Genomic DNA, 22,430 nt, shown 5'->3' with positions numbered 1-22,430 from the left:
GAAAGAAAGAAAGAAAGAAAAAGAAAGAAAGAAAGAAAGAAAGAAAGAAAGAAAGAAAGAAAGAAAGAAAGAAAGAAAGAAAGAAAGAAAGAAAGAAAGAAAGAAAGAAAGAAAGAAAGAAAGAAAGGAGGGAAAAGGGAGGAAGGGAAGAAAGGAAAAAAGAAAGAAGAGAGGGAGGAAGGATAGAAAGAAGGAAGGGAGGAAGTAAGGAAGGGAAAAAGAAAAAGAATGAATGAACAAAAGAAAGAGAAAATGAAAGAAAAAGAGAGAGAAAGGGAAGAAGGAAGGAAAGAAAAAAGAAAATAGAGGTGGGAGAGGACCATAATGGGGAACACAAGGACGCATATTAGTTTATAAAAATTAAAAAAAAAACCTATAAAGAAACTAGATTTGGAACTAAAATGGAGAAATAAGCACCAAGACAAATGCTCATACAGAAAGTTTAAACCAAAACCTTGAAGAACTCAATAACTAAACTGGCTTAGAATTGGCCGCTTCTTGCAGACCCAGCTACTGTCTACAACTGCCCAGAAGTAACAGGCAGAGATGTCATCAGACCAAATACTCAGTTTCTAAGTGGCCTGGAAGCTCTCAAAATACAGAGACAGCAGCAAAGATCCAAATTTCATAGGGACAGCATGGGCTCCATTATTGTCTTTACTGATCTGTCTGCTACTTGAATTGTCCTGAGACTCTCAGTGAACCTGAAAAAAAGACATTGCAGAGGAACCCTTTGATTCATTTACAAAAAGCAATTATCTACCTGTTCAACAGTCTACAGAACATTAAGTATAAAGGAATAATAGTAGGAGAGTGACTTGTCCTTGGACCATTTCTACCTAAACCCCATCAAAAAAGATGAGAGGTGGGGCAGCTACATGGCACTGACCCTGGAGTCAGGAGGACCTGAGCTCAAATCTGCCCTCAGACACTTAACGCTTACTGGTAGTGTGGCCTTGGGCAAGTCACTTAACCCCAATTGCCCTACCTTCCCCCCTCCAAAAAGAAAATAGAGGAATAAGTTAACTGTAACAATAATAATAACATTAACAATAGCAATGGACGTTAATGTGTGTATATACAATAGGTAGCATTTCTATAGCACCGACTATGTACCAGACACTATTCTAAGTAGTTGATGATTCTTATCTCATTTTATCCTCACAACAACCCTAGGAAGGAGGTGCTATTATTATCATTTCCATTTTACAGATGGGGAAACTGAGGCAGGTAGCGGTTAAGTGACTCGCCCAGGGTCACACAGCTAGTAAGTGCCAGAGGTTGAAATTGAATTCAGGTCTTCCTGACTCGAGGCCCAGCCCTCTGTTCATTGTGATACCACCTAACTGCCTGTGAGGTACTTTAATTTTTTTCAAAATGCTTTACATACATAGTGTTTATCCAGCAGGATGGCAATATGAAAAGACAGTTACTGATAGAGACTGAGTTGGACCCAGACTTGAAGAGAATGAAGGCATCCTGTATTTCCTTCAAGAAATTGCCAAGCTCCTTTAATGGCTCCAAGGTTTTCAAGAAATCAAAGTACTGCTGTTCGGGTGTTGTTTTATTTTGTTTTGCTTCAATATTTTTAGTCCCTTTTTGCTTAATTAAGGAGTCAACAAATAATTTAAATGACATAATATTTAAATTCTTTTTAATGTTTTTGAGATATTATTAGTATCTATGAATAATAACAATTTTTGACATTTTAACCATCTTATTTCAATAACTCGATGCAATAAGAAATAATCAGTTGCCTCCTTTGTGCAAGGCATTCTGCTAAGTGCTAGAATGACAGACAAATAAGAAATACCTCTCCCCCATCGAGTATCTTAAAAGAAAGATATATCCATATAGTCCCTCAAAATCCAGTTCACCTAAAAGCTTCTCTCTAAAATTCTCAGCCCTGTTCTGTTTTTTTTTTTACAGCAACGAATTCTATTGAAAATGATGTAATTTGGGGGTTAATTCACATAGCAAAACCTTGACTATCAGTTAAGCTGTATCATATGATGATTTTTATTACAAAATAAAAAATGGATTTATTAAAAAAATTAACTGATAGGTTGGTAAATAAATATTGTTCAGCCCTTTTATAAGCTTCCACATTCTAATAACTTAGCTCCCTGAGGGAATGGGCTATCTGTAACTGGCTGCCAGGGTTTGAGTCAAGAAGCAATGAGATCTTAGAACTGCACTAGGTTTGGGATATAAGGAAAGTGGAGGAGGAGCCCAGCTGGGCGGTAACCCAGTCCCTAACCACAGAGCAGGAAAATAACTGGGCTTCCTATGATGTGGCCTGTGTCATGGTCAACAATGGGCAATGGGATTGGAGCAGCCCAATCGAGAGAAATACCTGAACAGTCTTCCCTCTCCTTTCTCCCATGGAGCAGAATGGCTGACACTCATCTTTTTCCTCCTGCCTCCCTTCCTTCTGTCCATTTAAGTAGAATTGACCAGAAAGCAACTATGTTTTATGTGCTTCTCTACCACAACTTGAGGTATTTTAGAAGTCTTATTATTTTTTTACAAACTAGCTTATTCCCATTGAGATAAGTGCATATGGAAGAACATGTGCAGGGTTTTGTATTTCACAGATTATTGACATCGTAAACCAATGAAAGGAGCAAGGAAGAAATTACCTATCAGCTTTGTGGCTAAGGGAAGGGTTCATGAATAAATGAGACAGAGAGATCACACAAGATAAAATGGATAATTTAAATTATATTTTTAAAAAGCTTTTGCACAGATAAATCTAACGTAGTAAAAGCTAGAAGATATACAAGTAACTAAAGGGGATAAAAAAAATCCTTGGAGCAAGTTTTTCTGACAAAAGTTTCTTAAGGAATCAATTCAAAATTATAAGACTAACAGTCATTCCCCCCATAATTAAATGGTAAAAGGATATTAATAGTCAGCTTTTAAAGAAAGTAATCTGAGCTATTTATAATCATATGACAAAAGTCTCTAAATCAAAAATAGAGAAACACAAATTAAATCAACGTTGAAGTTCCAAGTCACACCTATCAGATTGACAAAGAAAAAAGAATTCAATGACAAATGACAAATATTGGCAAGGCTATGGGAAAACAGCTACAGGTGCATTGTTGGTGGAGTTGTGAATTATTGGTCAAGATATCTGGAATACAATTTGGAACTATGCCCAGAAATTTATCAAAAGCAGATCCCACTGACTCAGTATACCCTTTACTAAACCTATACCCCCAATAAAATCTGAGAAAGAGGAAAAGAATCTACATACACTAAAATATTTATAGCAACTCTTCTAATGGTAATCAAAAAAATAGAAACTGAGGTGGTGTCCTCCAATTAGGGAATGGCTAAACAAGTTGCAGTATATATGAAGAAAATGGAATATTATTATGCTTCAAGAAATGATGAAATAGGAACAGCTAGGTGGCAGCCCTGGAGTCAGAAGGACCTGGGTTCAAATCTGACCTCAGATACTTGACACTTACTATGTGACCATGGACAAGTCACAACCCCAAATGCCTCAGGAAGGAAGGAAGGAAGGAAGGAAGGAAGGAAGGAAGGAAGAAGGAAGGAAGGAAGGAAGGAAGGAAGGAAGGAAGGAAGGAAGGAAGGAAGGAAGGAAGGATAAAATGGACTTTCCTATGGATTTTCAAGACTTCCCTATGAGATAGCAAGTCACAGTTTAGCTTTTTGAATGATACTACAACTCAAGTTTAGTGGAATTCTAAATTTTAATTTGGGATACACTTTAATTTTCCCTGGAAGAATGAGTCCTTGGAGGTTGATGCCAATGGGAGGGTGAACACAGGCCCCAAAGCTAAATTTTATTCACATTACCCAAAAAAGAAATTGAGGAAAGTACAGACTCATAGTCCACAGTGCCATTTAGTGTTACACCAATATTCTACCAGTGCTATTATATGGCATCGAAACCTAGAATACACGTGTCTGAAGAATGAAAATTGAGTATCACATGGGAAGCAATAGAGAAATGTACTGTGTTTGTGAGCAGGCTATTAATGAGGACTTCTATAGAAGAGCAAGAATCAAAGAGATCATCGAGGAATTGGATGCCAGGAAAAGAAGACAGGCTGATCACACAACAACCTGAAGGAATGACAAGTAGAGAGACAAAGAGTTCCACTGGTACCTTGGCCATGTCAGGAGAAATTGAGTGAGGCCATCAGCACGTTCAGTGGATGCTTTCCAGCAACCAGAGTGGCACAGGAAGGGCAGGTATGGACAGACTAACATCTGCACTGTTGGAGGGAGCTTCTGAGTGGACAAGGGCAGAGAACCATGTGAGTATTTACATGGATCTGACTTGAGCCTCACACCAATCCTGTGAAGAAGGCATTCTAAATATTATCCAATTTTACAAATGAGCAAAATAAGCCCACCAAAGCTAGTCTAGTTACTGGGAAGGATAACTGAGAGTAGCTTATAAAAAAAGCAGAGAAGCCACAATATATTCAATGCGCTTTTATCCCACTTGCAAATCAGTCAAGCCAACCCTCTGCTCCAAGAAGAAATTACATACAAGACAACCCAGCAGCAAGAGCCCTGAATCTGGAATTCAAAGATTGGTGTTGGAGTTTCAGCTCTGTTCTTTACTGGCCGTATAACTGGGAACAGTGATTTAGGCAGCCTGACACTAGCTTTGTGACCCTGGGCGAATCACTTCATCCCTGTGTGCCTCGGTTTCTGTAAAATGAGGATAATAATAACACCTGCCTTCCAGGGTTGTTGCAAGGATAATTTGTAAAAGTTCTTTGCAAGCCTTCAAGCACTACATAATGCTAAAACGATTATTACTATTATTTGACTTCTCTGAGCTTCAGACTCTTAATATGTAAAATGGGGATGAAAATACCTGCCCCACATAACAAATGGGTTAGGGTAAGTGCAAGGATGAAATGAAACATCATGTATTTGGAAATGCTTAGTAAACAACAAACAAATAGAGAAATATCAGCGATTTTATTATTGATACAGCTGACACAACTTATGATGGATTGGTTCATGGGAGATATCAGAAGGTGTTTTGGTTTTAAGGAACAATTCCTAGTGCTTTCTCCCCCAAACCTGGTTCATTGAGGACATGTATCTCAGATAGTTCTCCACAAATGAACAGTGAACTGGGTCCAAATTTGAATAGAAGGGGGGGAGTAAGAACTAAACAACATTTAGGAAAATCAGTTTTAATGATCCTAAACTTCTCTATTTAAAAAAAAAGTTCAACTTTTTAACACTAATATTCTTCCAGGGCTGCATATTATCAGGAAGCATAGAATACCAATGTCTTGGAACAATTAAAGTTTCGGGTCACCCAAAGGGCAGTGTGGATATAAATGGGGCTATAGCACAAAGGAAACAGTGCAGAAGCCACAGTGTAAATAATATCAGACTTGTAGGATCCAAAAAGAGCCAGGCCAGCCAAATAATGAGAGTCATGTGTGACTCTTTGTCACTACATTTGGGGTTTTCTTGGCAAACATACTGGAGTAGTTTGCCATTTCCCTCTCCAGCTTGTTTTACAGATAAGGAAACTGAGGCAAACAGGGTTAAGTGACTTGCCCAGGGTGACACAGATAGTATCTGAGGTGGGATTTGAACTCATGTCTTCCTAATTCCAGATCTGTTGCTCTATCCTTTTCACTAATTGCCCTCATCTACATAATAAAGAGACCTAAAGGAAAGCCCCCATTCTACTTGATACAGGATATGTGGGAAATGCTTGGAAGGACATGGACATGAGCACAGTAGGATGAGAAGAAACAGATGGGCTGAAATCTGCACTATTGGAAGGAGGTCTGGGTAGAGAGGACAGTGGACCTGAGTTCAAATCCCAACTCTGCTACTTGCTACTCATGTGACCAGAACTACAACCTCTCTAGGTCCAAGTTCCTCATTTGAGAAAAATGAGGGTGTTGGTACCAAACTGCCTCAGAGGTCCTTCCAGCTTTATAGACAGGGTGCCCCAAAAGTCTCACTGTGCACTAAGACTTTTGTAAAATGGGGATTAAAATACTTATCGAACAAATAGATTAGCATAAGTTTGTATTTGAAAATGCTTAAGAAACCACAAAGAACTGCATAAATTATGGCTAATTTTACTAAACTAGTAGAGTGGCCCAAAAGTCATACTGTGATTTTAGGCTTCTGAAGCTTAAAGATGACAAAAAGAGAAATATCAATGTCAGTCAGTAAACATTTGTTAAGCTATTAAAACTTAAACATGCTCTAAGATTTTGGGGCCACCTTGTACATATGATCCTATAACCATAAGATTCAGCATGTCTAAAGCAAGAACACTGTGGTATATAGGTAGGGCACAGAGTGCCACACTAGGAGTCAGAAGGATCCAGGTTCAAATTCAAATTCCACTCTGAAATTTATTTTGTGACCATGGGCTAGTCCCTCAATTTTGATGAATTCTTGTTCTCTCATCTATAAAATGAGGATAATGATACCTCTGGGACCTCCCAAACAGGGTTATAATGTTAGTATGATGTAAGTATGTTAAGGATTTTGCTAACTTTAAAGCAAATTTTTGTTGTTCTTCAGTCATTTTTTTCAAATCTGAAATTCTTCATGACCTCATTTGAGGTTTTCTTGGCAAAGATAAAGGATTGGTTGGCCATTCCCTTCTCCAGCTAATTTTATAGATAAGGAAACTGAGGCAAACAGGGGTCACACAGCTAGTAAAAGTCTGAGGTCAGATTTGAACTCAGGAAAATGAGTCTTGATTCCAAGCCCCTAACTCTATCTACTGCACCATCCTGATGCCCAAAGCACAAAAAAAGTCAGTTATTGTTATTACCATCATCACTGACCCTCATCAAGTTCTCACAATTTATCTATTTATATAAAAGAAATTACCATTCATTTAATCATCCAGTATAGAAACTTTGTTGATATCTGTTCTTTCCTTCCATACCCAATCACTTACTGAATCCTATCAACTGTCTCCCTAAAATATCTCTTCAAAAATATCTTCCTGAAAGAAGAGATGATATTCAGACCAAAACCCTGAATTTGGAGTTATGGGATTTTGAGGTCACCTTGCTCAATGCTCTCACTATATATATATACAAAAATTGAGACCTACAGAGGTCAAATGACTTATCATATATTATACTGGATTAAGTGGTTAAGAGAGCACCAGACCTTAGGTCAGTCGGTCAGTCAATTAGCGTTCATTAAGCGCTTACTGTGTACAAGAACTGTGCCAAGACCTGGGATGAGGAATACAAGTTGAAATATAGTCCCTGTCCTCAAGGAGTTTACATTGTAATGGAGGGAAGAAAACACATAAAAGTAAGGTGAAAAGAGAGTTGAGGTTTTGGGGGAGAAAGAGAGGAGAGGAAAGAAAGAGGAGGGAGAAAGGAGGAGCAAGGGAGGAGAAGGGAGGGAAAGAGACAGAGAGAGTAGACAGAGACAGAAAAACAGAAGTGGAAGTCCTGAGGACAACCTGGAGAGAAACGGGACATAACCAGTCTCAGCACCCTCCTTAAATGGAGGGTCTGGGATAACATCCAACCAGTGGAGAGGCTGCAGGAGAGAAGGGGACTTCTAGTGTAAATTCCAGGGTTGGTGGGAGGCTTTAGGATGGTAGAGGAAGTCCTGGAGAGATCCCCAAACTCTAACTCCACTGATCATCCCATTACACCACTAACACCTCCTTCAATTCCTTTCTCTTGTCATTGTCGTCACCCCTATAAGGGCCAACATACCACCTTCCTGAACTACTTCTAAATGATTTTCTCCCTCAAATCCATCCTTCACACTGCTGCTGGATTATCTTTCTTATGCATAGATCTATTTCATGGTTTACAGATGCAGGGGAATAGGAATTTCCTTGGTAGATAAGTAGGTTGCAGTACATTACCAATAATGGCTTGCACATAAGCGGTGGAAAAGACTGCATATCAAGGACACATGTGGCCTGAAAAGGGTAAGCCTGTAAAGCAGCAAAAGTGACTGGTGGTTAATCCAAGTGTTACACTGATGTTTGTCTATTATTAAAAGATCAGAAAGTTCTCTATGAAGGCTATATGGCAAGAGGTGGACAGAACGATAAAGCAGGGATCACAAGTTGACAAAGATGACAAAAAGGGAAATATTCAATATCAATACCTACTATGTGTCAGGTAATTGGCAAAGATGATCAACAGGGAAATATACAATGTCAAGTCAACAAGCATTTATTAAGGACTTACTATGTATCACGTAATTTGCAAAGATGACAAAAAAATTTTTAAAAAATATTCTCTATCAGTCAACAAAAATGAATTAAGTTCCAGTTGTGTACATTGGGGATACAAAGAAAGTCAAAAATCAATTACTTCTCTTGATATTCTCATTGTCTAATATGATAGGAACAACACAAATTCAAACAACTGTACAAACAAGAGATATAGACGATAAATTAGATATAATCAGCAGAGGGAAGCCACTAGCATTGAGAAGAACCAGAAAAGACTTCCCTGCAGAAAATGAAATGTTAGTTTGGATTAGAAGGAATTAATGAAGCCAAGAGTCGGAGTTGAGGGGGATTGTAGTCAGAAAGGAGAAGTTCAGAGATTAGGATATTCGAATGGAGAAGTTTAAACAATGGTAAGGTTAAAGATTCAACAATCCCAATGGGTGACTGAGATGGAAATAGAGGCAGGGAAGTGGGGGTCATAAAAAGAAGGTATTTAAGAAACTGATGTGCAAGTGTTAGAGCATCATCAACGAGACTATTGAAATCTCTGAGGTGGCAAGGGAAGGAAAAGTGAACTCAGGTTCCAAAATCATGGAAGGCAGAAAAGTAACCATAACTGATGAGTTCAAGGTCCCATTTAGAGCTGGAAAAGGTCTTCAAAGTTCCTCTCTTTTCTGGAAGAGGAAACTGATATTCATGGAAATAAAGTAATTTACCTAATGCTAAACAATAGCAAAGCCAGAATCTGGACTCGGGTCCCCTTCCTAAAAATCCGCTGAACCATGCTTCCTCTCTAGCACATCAAGAGAATAAGGAAAATGGACAGTGGAGTCATAGAGCATGAAAATGCTAAAGAGAAGTTCCAAGGGTGTGATGGTGATGATGGTGGTGGTAGGTGGTGGGGTGATTGTGATGATGGTGGTGGTAGTGGTGGTAGGTGGTGGTAGGAGGTGGTGGGATGGTGGGGTGGTGGGGTGACGGTCTAGAAATGACAATAGAAACCAAAGAATATGGAGACTCTGAGGATCTTTGAGATGGGGTAAATGGGGAAAGGAATGACCAGAATTAGACAGAACAATCAGAGCTATAAAGTACTTAGAAGATGGCCAGCTTTCACTTAACATGAGTCACTGGAATGAGTGCAATAAGAAGAAGCCCAGGATAAAGGGTAGTTTGTTAATAAAGGGGTAGACAGGTAACACCTCTTACTGTGGATAAGGGTAGTGATATTAAGATATGATTTGTATGTAGGATGGTGTATTTGAATAAAAGGAATTAAGAAAATGAGGCAACAAGTTGTCATTGTGACCCTATGTGCTTTCACAGCTGAGATCATCTTAGGAGAACTTTATCACATAATTTCCTGGATATTCTGGCTACAGCAGGGTTAGCAGAGGTTGCAATGGAATGACACCAGGTAGTAGCTTCTATAGGCTAGCTCTCCATAGGTGAAGGAAACCTAATCTTCTAGACAGAGGTCAAATCTCCACCTCTTCCATGAAGTGTGTCCTAACCATCCCAAACTGAGATCTATATCCTTCCTCTTAGCTCCTATGGTATGTCCTATCCATGAAATTCATTTGGAAATTGATGCATAATTCTTTGTGGCATCTCTTCTCTCTCCTCTATCATCATCTTAAATGATGCTTTTTTAAAATTAGGGTTTTTTTTCAAAATCTCACATACTTAAGTGTTAGAGATAGCATAATACAGGACACTCACTGGCTCTGGAGTTAGAGGATCCAAGTTCAAATCCCAACTCTGATACTTACCACCTGGGTGACACTGGGTAACTCTCCTGGGCTTCCTTTGGTCTAGACCTGCCTCTTAAGTCCCTTCTTGCTCTCAATGTATAATCCTATGATCTTGTGTAGTTGACTCAACTAGGGCATAAAACTTAAAGATACTTATAACCTTGAAGCACCTGACTCATTGTGAGTACTCGATAAATGTCTGACGATAGAAGTAGCATAGGCAGAGCAAGGAGGGCCATATTTGGAATCAAAGGACCTGTGCTCGAAACCAGAATCTGTCCCTTACTGCTAATGTTATGTGGGGCAAATCACCTATAAGAGACTAAGTTGCCTTATCTATCAAATGGGAAATACCAGAATCGATGACTGATGATCTCTTTCAGTTCTCAATCTACAGTCCTGTGGTCCCACGATCTGTGCTGAGAGTGGAGTTGTGGCATGAATAATCTGAGAATTATTTGCATTTGACTTTCCAATTGGACTTCTGCTTTCCAGTAGATCTGGCTTCCCTTTTCACACTTGCTAATGTTATTAGCTAGCTCAAAGTAGTTTGCATTCCCTGAGAACACACCAACAGGCAGGGCCAAGCATAATGCAGTCCACTGGGCAACAGCAGGGAGCCAACTAAGGAGGAAATTTTGCTGCAGAGTCCAAAGTAGTTCACACACATACACACAAAGTTGAATGGTGAAATATTCCATTGCTTAAAAAGATAGGAACTTGAAATGTATCACACATCATCAGCCCCATGGTCCACCCAAGCCAGGAGTCTGTCTCTGAAGGCAGCACCAAGCAATTGAAGAGGAAGATTATCCTCCCATGAAATCAGTCGAAAAGGGTTGGTATCTGCCTACCATCTGGAGGGAGGAAGCGGGTGGAGGCTGGCAACATGGGCAGAGTTTGCAGATGGGCTCATTCCATCACACTTCTGACCAAGCAAGCATTCTCTAGTGGAAGGCTTTCACTGATTAACCAGACTTTCCCCCTAACAATTCTCCTAAACAGAAGTCCTTTTAAATAAGGATAAGGTCTGGATTTGTGCTTTAATTTGGATAGAGGACTCCCAGGTGGGCACCTTTTCTGCAATTTACAGTGTTAAAAATTTGCCTAGAGTACTGAGAGCTTAAATGATTTGCCTCAAGTCAAACAGCCGGTATGGTTCAGAGACAAGACACGAATCCAAATCTTCCCAGTATGGAGGCCAACCTTCTATTCACACTATGACCCCTTTATAACAGGGTTCTTTTTAAAAAGTCAACCAATATGGGTCTTTGTCACAAATCTGTTGCTCACAAAATCAGATTTAAGAGCTGAACAAGTCCTTGGAGGTTTTTGAGCTATCACAAGATTCTCATAGGCTTAAAGACTATCTAGTCCAAACCCTTCATTTTTACACATGAGGAAAATGAAGTCCAGCTACATTAATGGCTATTCAAGATTACACAGGCACTAAGTGGCAGAGCCCAGATTTGAACCATGATTCTCTGGATACAAAGTCACTGTACTTTGACTACAAAATAAGGCAGCTAGATGGCACAGTAGACAGAGAGCTGGGCCTGGAGTCAAAAAAAATGAATTCAAATCCAGTCTCAGACATTTCCTAGCAGTGTGACCTAAGGCAAATCAATTAATCTCTGTTTGTCTCCATTTCCTCAACTGGATATGGATAATAATGGCACCTCCCTTCCAGGTGGGTTTGTTGTAAGGATAAAATGATGGAATATTTGTAAAGCACTTAGCACAGTGCATGGCACGTAGTAGGTATTATATAAATGCTAGCTATTTTTATTAGTAGTAGTGTCAGAGATGGCACTTGTACCCAGATCCTCTGAACTCAAGTTCAGTGGTCTGTCTGCTAAGCCTCAGACCCACGTCCTTTATGAAGAGTTCCCTGATTACCCCAGCCAGAAACACTCCTTTTCTCCTCAATGCCAAGAACACTTAGTATTTGTATCATTCAGCTGTCACTTGGCATTACTGAGTGATAAGGGATAAGAAGGCATGGGGTCTGCACCATTAAGACAGTAAATGATCTCAAAGCTCAATTGCAAGCTCAGAGAATAAGGGTTTTCTGACCCATAATTATCCATTTTTGTGCACTTGTCAACCATACAGCAAACATTGTCAAGTATACCATGTAATCTAGTGTGTAATTAGATCATAAACTTCTCGAGGGCAGAAGCTGCATCAGGTTATTGCCTGTAGACCCTACGGCACTATAAAAATCAAACAGAAGGGTTCTGGGGCTTACTGATGAATAAGAAATTTAGAAAGGACTTGTGCTTATCTGAGCTCATTAGCATTCTAGCTTGAAAGGGGCAGCTAGGTGGCACAGTGAATGGAGCACTGCTCAGGAGTCAGGAGGACCTGAGTTCAAATCCATCCTCAGACACTTAACACACACACACACACACACACACACACACACAAACTAGCCATGTGACCTTGGGCATGTCGCTTAACCACAATTGCCCTCCAAAAAACAAAAAAAGAAAGGTGCTAGATGCTGCTTGACACTAAACAGCTTATGTGCAAATGTTAGCATGCACTATAAGGTATCAAGAGGCACTAAGAGTAACAACTGATCCCCATGGGTAAAAGGCATTCCTGTGTCTGGATAATGCAGATGGGAATCCATATAACAGCAAAGGAAGAGATGGAGAAAGTGGAAACCAAGCACATGCCTCTCTTCTCATTGCCTCTTTTGTCCTTGGCTACTGGGCTTGTTAAGGAATAATAAGTCTATGGGGAATTTATGACCTTAAGTAGAAGGTTATAACTCACTCTCCCTGGTCTTTACTTATTTCTTCAATTTTATAAGCTTGGACTAGTTCTGAGAGCCACAGTCAGCCTCGTAGGGTTGACAAGTCGATCTGGGCAAGCCTATTGCTGGATGGCAGAGACCCAACTAAGGCCAGATTCCATACATGCTCCACTATAAGTATTACAGACTTCTCCCATTTCTAGTGCTCCCGAACAATCACATAAAGGCTAGCAAGCCAATAATTTTATGTATCAGGGAGAATGAATTTACACAGAAAGGGCAAAGCAAAAGGGAGACTCGAGAGAGAGGGCCACTGATCAGAACAAGTAATAGAGATATGGTAACCAATGACTTCCTAACATCAGAGAGCTGGAATGGCTTCCTGCTTAGACACTGAAGGGAGTTGGGACAATTTCTCAGTACATTTCTCCTTTTCTTGGAGTGATGGGGAAGGGAAATGACTCTGAGCTAGCCATTTCACCAAACCAGATTCAGTCCACAGAATAGGAACCATACCTCCTGTTATCCCACCTCAATCAGCAGTTCTAGTTTTTATGGATTTAAGTGCTGGTGAGGAAACAAACTTAGGGCTATTGATGTTACTGGCATTGCCCCACCAGTCAGTCAGTCAGTCAATGTCATTCAGTCTTTCTCTCTCTCTCTCTCTCTCTCTCTCTCTCTCTCTCTCTCTCTCTCTCTCTCTCTCTCTCTCTCTCTCTCCTTCCCTCCCTCTTTGTTCCTCTCCAATTAAGGACTTCTTCCTTATCTAACACCTCCTTCTTCAAGAATTCTCCATGAACCAACCTTAATCATCTACATACATAGCCTCCCAGAATTTCTCTCCAAAACATCCAATACTGTATGTTCTGGGATACTTGCCAAAGTGCTGCTACAAAACAATTTTGTTGTATGACCAGATACAATTCAGGAAGTTCTCATAATTTACTATTGTTTGAACTTTTCATCCTTTGTCATACCTTTATTTCATACTAGAGTACATAAAGTCATATGTCACTGACACAATCTAACAGCACAAATGCAACCTTCAATTGTTCCCTTTCTATTAAATCAGAAATGCTTAACCTCTTTTGTATCACAGACCCCTTTGACAGTCTGGTGATTCTTAAGCACCCTTGTCAGAATAATATTTTAAATGCATAAATTAAAAACAAAACACAGGATTACTAAGGAAACCACTTTTTCCGCCGCACTAGGCTGTCCCAGTTCCCCAAAATGATATTAAATGGCATGAGCTCAAGGCCCTACACCATTCCAGTCACCTTCTTCTGGATACTCTCCAACTTACCAATGTGGTAATGTAAAAACCAATGAAATGTGGTACCCAACACAATAGATGCAGTCTCATCAGAGCAGGATACAGAGGAACAATAATCACTGAGGATGATTGAACAAAGGTACTTCTATGTTTGAATTTATCATGGGATTTTGAATGACTTTAGCATATTAATGGATGATACCTTGCTGGAATAAACCTTTAAAGCTAAGCCTCCATGTTAAAGGCAATACAATTTTGAAGATACTCATGGATTGGTTTGCAAAATATCACAGAGATTCAGAGAGGAGATGGGGGGGGCAGAAGGAGAGGGAGAGGAAGGACAATGGGAGGAAGAAGGGGAGAAAGGGGAAGAGGGATTACTAGTTACTGCCACATGGGACTTTCTCATTTCTATTTTAAAAGAACATGTTGTCTGAATATCTCTCTGAAACTTGTTTTTGTAGGCATTGAGGCTATCCATAATTAGAAAAAAAAGAGAAATGAAGAAGCTGGTGTATTGTGAGTAATTTTTTACATTAGAATGTATAGGATCAAAATTCTAGAGTTGGAAGGAACCTTAGGGGTCACATAGTCCAACCTCTTCATTTTATAGAGGAGCAAATTGAACCGAAGACATAGGAAGTGACTTGTCCAAGATCATCCAAGGAATAAGGGACAGAATGTGGATAGAAACTCGGGTTCCATTACTCTAAGTGTAGTACTCCAACCTCTGCTCTTTCTGCTTCGCCAGGCACATAACTAAGAAGTGCAGAAAATACAAGATCCCATTGTCTACTGACGATCGGTTTTATAAAAGCATTAGATTTGATAAAGCAACACTTTTCTTTTTATCATTTTGTGCCACCTTCGTCGTTGTTTTAACTATCCTTTTTTCACTCTGCATCACGTGTTTTTAACATTTCTTTTTATTATTCATTATTGGTCATTTCTTATGAAAGAACGATATATTCCATGGCATTTCTCTGATACTCTCTGTTTGACCATCCACCAGTCAGACCTAAGATTTTTCCAGGTTTTTCGAGAACGAATGAAGCTGTTGATATTTTTGCTACATGGGTCATTTCTTCATTTAAACAGGATAGGTGTGCAGGTAAGGATTGAGGCTGATGCATTGCTTGAACTCAGGAGTTCTGAGTTGTAAAAGTCAATTAGATGTCTGAACTAAGACCAGAACCAAAAGAGTGAACCCCTAATGGCTGATAATCACTAGTCTGCTAACTAGCCCAGGTCAGAAAAAATGGGACAGATCAAAACTTCTGGGCTAATCAATTTTGGAATCAGGCCCATAACTGGACCCTGTACTTCTTACCTGAACAAAATGGGAAGATCTAGTCTCAAAATTAATAAGAAAAAGTCCTATTAGTCATGTCAGTGGATTAAAGGGAAGTACAGTCAGTTTTGAAATGCTTAGTGTGCACTCAATTCAATAATACATCAATCATTCATTAAGAACCTACTATGTTTAAAACACCATATTAGGTTCTAGGAACACAAAAGAAAGGGGAAAAAAGAAAAGAGAAACTTCAATACTACTGGGAAAATAAAACGTAATGCAAAGTATATATGAAGCAATTTCCAGAAGTAAAGACGGCCGCCAACTCAAGGAATTAGGAAACATATTAGTAAGCTGCACTTTGAAGGAATCTAAGAATCCTACAAAGCTACATGTATAATGTATACTTACATGAATAATGTATTTCACATATTATACATATACTGTATACATCCATATTATTGTCCAAAAAGATTCTAAAGGTTACACTAGCTGTATAGCAAGCCTATTTTTCCAACAACCCTGCCAACATTGAATTTTATTGTTTTTAACTGTCTTTGCCAATTTAATAACTATAAAATGACATCTCAGAATTGTTTTAACTTGCACTTCTCTCCTTATTGGAAGATTTAAACAACTTTTACAAGTGGTTATTAATTTCTGTTTCTTTTTTTTATAGGCAGTCTGTGCATTTCTTAACCATTTATTGACTGAAGAATTTGTCTCACCATGATAAATTTATCTTAATTTCTTACACATTTGGGGGTGTTAGATTTTTATCAGACATACTTTGAGCTACTTAAGTAAAAAAAAAAGCCAAAATAATATAGAATCTTGGAGCTGAAAATAATCTCATTGATCTAGTCCAACCTTGATGTAAAGTGTAAACCCACCTCCTAAAACATCCTCCAGACTCTGCTAGAATAATGCTGAAACAGAGGAATTACCTAACAAGGAAGCCCATTTCATTTTTGAAAAGTTCTAGTCCATCAATCAACACTTACTAAGTGCCTAATCTTTTGGAAGTTCTTGCCTTTATCAGGCATTCATTCACTCTAGTCATGACTTCTAAAGTTAAGCAGAATAAAGGTCATAGAATTATAAAAATAGGGGCAGCCAAGTGGCTCGGTGAGTAAGAGCACCGGCTCCAGTGTCGGGATGACCTGGGGATCAAATCCAAGCTCAGATACTTAGCACCACACCCAGAAATAACTGGCCATGTAACCTTGAGCAAGTTACTTAACCCCGATAGCTTAAAAAAAAGAATTATAAAAATAGAATTGGAAGGAACTTCAGGTGGCCATGTATTCTAGTCCTCTTTATTTTACAAATAGGGAAAATGAAGTTCAACCTATGAGCACTCAGGTAAATAGTGGACCTAGGATTGAGTGCTCTGACTTCACTGCCAATGCATGTCCCACTATATCACAAATAATTATCTTTACTGTTTGCCTAGGTATACTGAAAAGGGAGGTCATAGAATTGAAAAGATTGACAAACTGGAAGGTCACCATGTTTGAGGATACATTAATATAAATATTTAAGTCACCTAGTAGAAGGGCTAGGGTAGGGTTGGAGGAAAACTGCAATTTCTGGAAATTTTATTTTCATGAATCAATCTCTTCTAAACAAAAAAAAACTACCTTCATACATAGGAAGAGCTGTGTTTACCTTGAAACAAAAATGCTTTGCTGGTATTGTGTAATCCTGACACCTGAGTAACTCCAACAGTCGTATTCACAAGATCAAGCTCAGTGATAATGTCAAGTTGAAGGTCAGGGTCCATTCCGAAGCCTACCACTGAAAAGAAACAAAGAGACATTTCAGCTTAAAATACAAAATCATATTGGCAACATAGAAGACTACAGTCAAGTGTGGAGAGAATATAGATGCCTTCAGAGACAAGGATATAACTACAATAGCACTCTCAAAAGGAAAAAGGAAATCTTTTTCTCCTTATTGCTACTACCTTCTTTACTCTCACTTTTTACATCAGCATCCCCCTCCCCCCATGCTAGAGATTCTGAGAAAGACAAGAGAGCTCCTGTTCTATCTCCACAATCAGGGATGTCCCCAGAGTGCCCCCAATTAATCAAAACCTAACTGCCTGTAACAAAGGGGATAAAGGAGGCTTTTGCCTGGAGAAAGAAGCAGAAATGGAACAGAATAAAAATAATAATGACTGACATTTCTAGAGGGCTTTAAAGTTTGCAAAGCGATTTACCTACATTATCTCATTTAAGCCTTACCACAAGCCTGAGAGGAAGGTGCTAGAAGTATTATTATCCCCATCTTCTAGATAAGGAAGTTGAGGGACTTGTCCAAGGTCCCACTACAGTGTCAAAAGCAGGATGTCAACTGTCTTGCAGACTTTGTGTCTAGCACTCTACTCCCAAGCTGTTTCTCTGGGAAGAAAAACAATTTTTATCTCCCTCATAAGTTTCCAGTCAGTATGACTTCCAGATAGAAGCCTGAGTACACAACCCACCTCCTGGGACTAAGGACAAGGGCCGGGGTATCTTTTGCTCATCTCAGAGGCCTAAGCCTTCCATTTTGGATGAGAAGAAGAAGCAACAAAGAAAACCTGCTTGGAATCAGGAGGTGGGGGAGGGGGTACAAGGTGCAATAACTTGTTCTTGATTGCAAAGTGATTCCCAATTATCAAAGGAAAAAGCAAAAGAAAACCCTAATAATGTCCCCGGCACATTCTATCCAGTTGTCTATGCTAAATCATTCATTAAGTCTGGGTCTACACTTAGCATCTCAATAGTGCAATTTTGGTTGCGCTGCTGGAGATGCCTTAATCAGCTACAGCTGTCAACTTTTGCCTAATGGTAGTATGGAAGCTTTGTAAATCTCACATTGAATTTGTCCAGTAGAGACAGGGGGTGAAGGTCACTTAAATGAGGTGAACTATGATTACCATATTGACTTACATATCTCCTTCTTTGTCCTGCAAATTTGGAGAAAAGCATTCAAACAAAAACACTGGCTACCAAATTATTCCATTCTCTTTCCCTGCCCTAAATAATTGCTGCCAACCAAGTCTTCTCTGAATACCCCCCCCTTTTTTTGCAATGTTCAAACAAAGGGTTAAATTAAAGGCACAGCTGGCCATTGGCTGGCCTGGGAATAGGGAAGAGGATTTGAGTAATTACTCCTCTGCCCCTACCAAGCTGTTTCTAACTCACATCCCTCCCTATCTCTGTTTGTCTCCTTCTTCTACTGTCCTGGGGGAGGGGGAGTGCGGGGATTTCAGTCCCCAAATATAGAGGCTGCAGCAGCTTTCCGGTTCATCTTCTCCAAGCCCCAATGAATTAATCCCCACCCCTGGAAAGGAAAGAAAATCCTAAACCATTAAATTATTTGAAAATCATTGCCTTCAGTTTTTTGTCACGAATGCATATAGGCTTCCTTTTCCTTATTTTAATTTTTCCTCTAAGAAAGAGAGAAATGTTGAAAAATCTAGATGCCAATTAAATTTGTTATTGATTCTTTTATAACCCTGGGTCAGTCATTTTATTCATAGGAGAGAAATAGATGAAATTTATCCCTCGTAGGAAGGTTAGTAGATGTGGCTATTTTTCCCAGGGCACTTCAGTTGAATAACGGAGGTTACCAAGTAGTTATGAACTCTCTGAGCACACAGGTGACTGGCCCTCAGCTGAGCGAGAAGGGTGTAATTAGCATGCTTTCATCCCAAATACGGTTGTTACATCTGAATTCCCTCTCCGTGCTATGTCCCTGACCTTGTTCTGTATGAAGACCTCTTTCTTTGGATTCATTGCTTTCAGATTCAGGTTACCTTCTGCACAATGCCTGGTGCATAGTATGCCCAGCACATAGTAGACACTGACTGTCCTGCTTGAACTGGGTTTGACCCCAGATCTACTACCCATTTTCTGGATTTGATATCGAGGTTACTTGTATCCTAAGAATGGGGCACTGAACTGGAACTACATCTCTTTTCCTTCTACTTCTAGGCTCTTGAACTACCTGCTAATTACCGCTAATGCTCTGCAGATTTATACAGAGTACCCAACAGTGTGCCATAAATGTTTAACAGTGGGGGAGGGGAGACAGATGTATGTATGCAGGACACATGTCTAAATTTAATCTGCTCTATTAACATTTTCTTAACTTAACTTAACTTAACTTTTCTTAACTTAATTCTTGATAATCAAAAACAAAATTTAAAGAAAAACAACAACAAATCAAGCCCCAATTTGTAAACATTGTAAATTTAAGAAATATAAATGTTCACATTGAAAATTTAGCAATCAGTTCTCTCCAGCTGCTCTGAGCTGGCCACAACATACCTCTGAGAGTACCCCCTTATCCCACCCAATTCCCAACCTTTCCATACAGTCAGATCCCTAATTCCTTCTTTAACCTTGTCTCCGGTGAAAATATGGCTAGAGTAGGGGAGAGGGATTCTGTGAGGAAATTGAGGGAGGGACAGAAAATGATCTCAGGATTTCTCCAAAAACTTTTAAAGTAGTCAAATTTCTGCAATATTTTAATGTAATATTCTTTGGATAAGAAGAAACCTGGTGTGGAAAATCGAGGGTGAGGCTTGGAGTATGGAAGAAGATCTGAGTTCAAGCCTTGCTTGGGATATGTGCTAGTTGTGCCCACATGCAAGGCATTTTGTCACTCACCTTTTAGCGTTCCAGACAATTCTCTAAGACTGAAAGTGACTCTGCATTGGTAGAGGTAGTGTCTGCTTGGAATTTGATACACTGTTGAACTCACAGGTCTAGACTACCCCCCCCAAAAAAAAGGGGTATGAAAAATCTGGTCAGGTTAACAAGGTATCCATCCTAACCTAATAAGTTATCCTTCCTAATTTGGAAGACACCATGATATATTTCAATAATTAATTAAATTGCAGAGTCATAAGTATAATATGAGAAAGGACTTAAAACAGTCAAGAGATAGATGAATAGAGGACGAAATGCCAACATTTCTTTGTAAGCTGGACCTCTACTCTAAAAAAGACCGTAATGCTACCAACATCTTTTTGTTCAACCTATGAAGGGAATGAATACAAATGGCAGAGAATGCCCACTAATATTTTCAGCAAAAAAAAGAATAATTAGCAAATTCATTAGCCAAGATTCTGTTCATAAGTCAGGACCTCTTTAACTTTGTCCCTGCCACAGGGTGTGGATGAGTCACAGAAGACCTGACCCTCTGCAGCCCACATCTCCACTTTCATAGAAAACCAAGGTGCCCATGCAAAGTTATAATCTAGAAAACAGGATGGAGCTCTTTCCTAAAGCATTAGCAAGGATGCTGCTTTAAGTGAGAAAGAATTCCACTCAGAAGAAACCATTTAAGTCAATAAGTGTTTGTTAGGAGACTGCTATGTGTAAGGAACGTACAGAGTTGATCCAAGACCAAAAAGTCCTACCTGAGTACTCCTTGTGCCTTGCAAGAATGCATCCAGCTTAGATCCTTGAACCAGTTCCAATCTGCCCCCAATGGCATAAGACACCTGATGCCTCCAATTTTCCCTGAGTGACCTGACATTTACTGTCAGTTTGTGTTAGTGAACTCAAGGGGCAGTGAAATCAACGTCAGATGGCAGGATTCTATTTGGAGGAGGGAAGGCAGGGCAATTGGATTTAAGTGACTTGTCCAAGGTCACATGACTAGTTTTTGTGTTAAGTGTCTGAGGCCAAATTTGAACTCAGGTCCTCCTGACTCCAGGGCTGGTGCTCTATTCACTGGGCCACCTAGCCACTCCAGGGATTCTATTTTTACCTTAAGAATATAAGGCAAAGAATTCATATAGTGATTTTCTGAAAGCAAGCAAGCTACATATTGTCTTATATTTCTGTCATCTAAAATAGTTTCGAGAAACTCAAGACATTGTTCCTTCTTCTCTTTCACTCCACTACCAACATACAAAAAGTACACACTCTATTTTGCCAAGGTTGATACCCTCAAGAAATGCCCAGATACCCTCTGAAGAACTTCCACCATGTCTTTGTTTTAAACATGGACATGGACACTCTTCCCCCTACCCATCCTTACTTCTGTCTCTGAGGATTTCCGATCCAACGATAACTGAATGGCTTTTTTCAAAAGGACTGTGTTTCTAGGCATATGCCAACAAGGAGGTCAAAAATTTTTTAAATGGACACAAGAAAGGACACTAGCTGGGTGATCCTGTACAAGTCACTTAACATCTCTTTGCCTCAGTTTCTTCAGCTGTAAAATGGAGATAATAATAGCACATCTACCTTGCAGAGATTTTGTGAGGTTGAGATTTGATATTTGTAAAGTTCTGCACAGTGGCTAACACATACTAGATATAGATACAGATATAGATATATAATAAATGCCTGTTTCTTTCCTTCCTTCCATACACTAACATAATCATAGGAGCACCTCGGTAGCAAAGAAATGGAAACAAAATCCACACCTGTACATCCAATGATGTAGACAACTCTGGGTGTAGAAACTCCCTCCACCAATGTAGAGTCACTTATTGCCTTAGAGAATTGCCTGGGTATTGATCATTTAATCACTAAGAGGTGAGTTGCCCATGGTCACACAGTCTATCCACTAGAATGTGGCTAAATAGTTGGTATATGGTATGTCAATATAACAGACTATTATTGTGCTATAAGAAACAATGAATATTCCACATGGCTCAGTGAGTAAGAGCACCGGCTCCACTGTCGGGGTGACCTGGGGATCAAATCCGGGCTCAGATACTTAGCACCACACCCAGAAATAACTGGCCGTGTAACCTTGAGCAAGTTACTTAACCCCTATTGCTTAAAAAAAAAGAAACAATGAATATTAGCAATTCGGAGAAGCATAAGAAGATGTGTATAAACTGATGCAGAGTAAAATAACCAGTAACAGGAAAAAAAACATATAAAATCACTACAATAATATAAATTGAAAAAAATCCTATCTAATTATAATGGTCAAGCTTGACCCCTCCCAAAAAAAGATTAAGAAAATGCTTCTCCCTGCTTTCATTGCAGATGTGGAGAAGTATAGGTGTGTAATATTGCATATATTCTCAAACATAGCTGGTTTTGCCAAATTGCCATTTTCCCTTTCTTTTTTAATATTTGCTACAAAAGATAGCTCACTAGGAAAGAGGTGGATTCAGA

At 39.3% G+C, this 22,430-nt stretch overlaps 1 protein-coding gene across 2 annotated transcripts in view; it reads right to left on the bottom strand.

Moving 5' to 3' along the window:
* Positions 1–22,430, bottom strand: part of NELL1 (neural EGFL like 1) — a 922,880-nt gene that overhangs the window by 893,503 nt on the left and 6,947 nt on the right. For both annotated transcript variants that reach the window (XM_069091288.1, XM_069091290.1), the window contains exon 2: positions 16,963–17,091. In XM_069091288.1, the coding sequence (XP_068947389.1) occupies positions 16,963–17,091 (129 nt within the window). The remainder of the gene's footprint in view (positions 1–16,962; positions 17,092–22,430) is intronic.

The sequence above is a fragment of the Petaurus breviceps genome, unplaced genomic scaffold (assembly GCF_028583685.1).
Source record: "Petaurus breviceps papuanus isolate PSGF00001 unplaced genomic scaffold, PetGlider_PUasm1.0 188, whole genome shotgun sequence".
NCBI classification, from domain to species: Eukaryota; Metazoa; Chordata; class Mammalia; order Diprotodontia; family Petauridae; genus Petaurus; species Petaurus breviceps.
The sequence above is the reverse complement of the archived record's forward strand: the minus strand, read 5'-3'. Positions and strand labels throughout refer to the sequence as shown.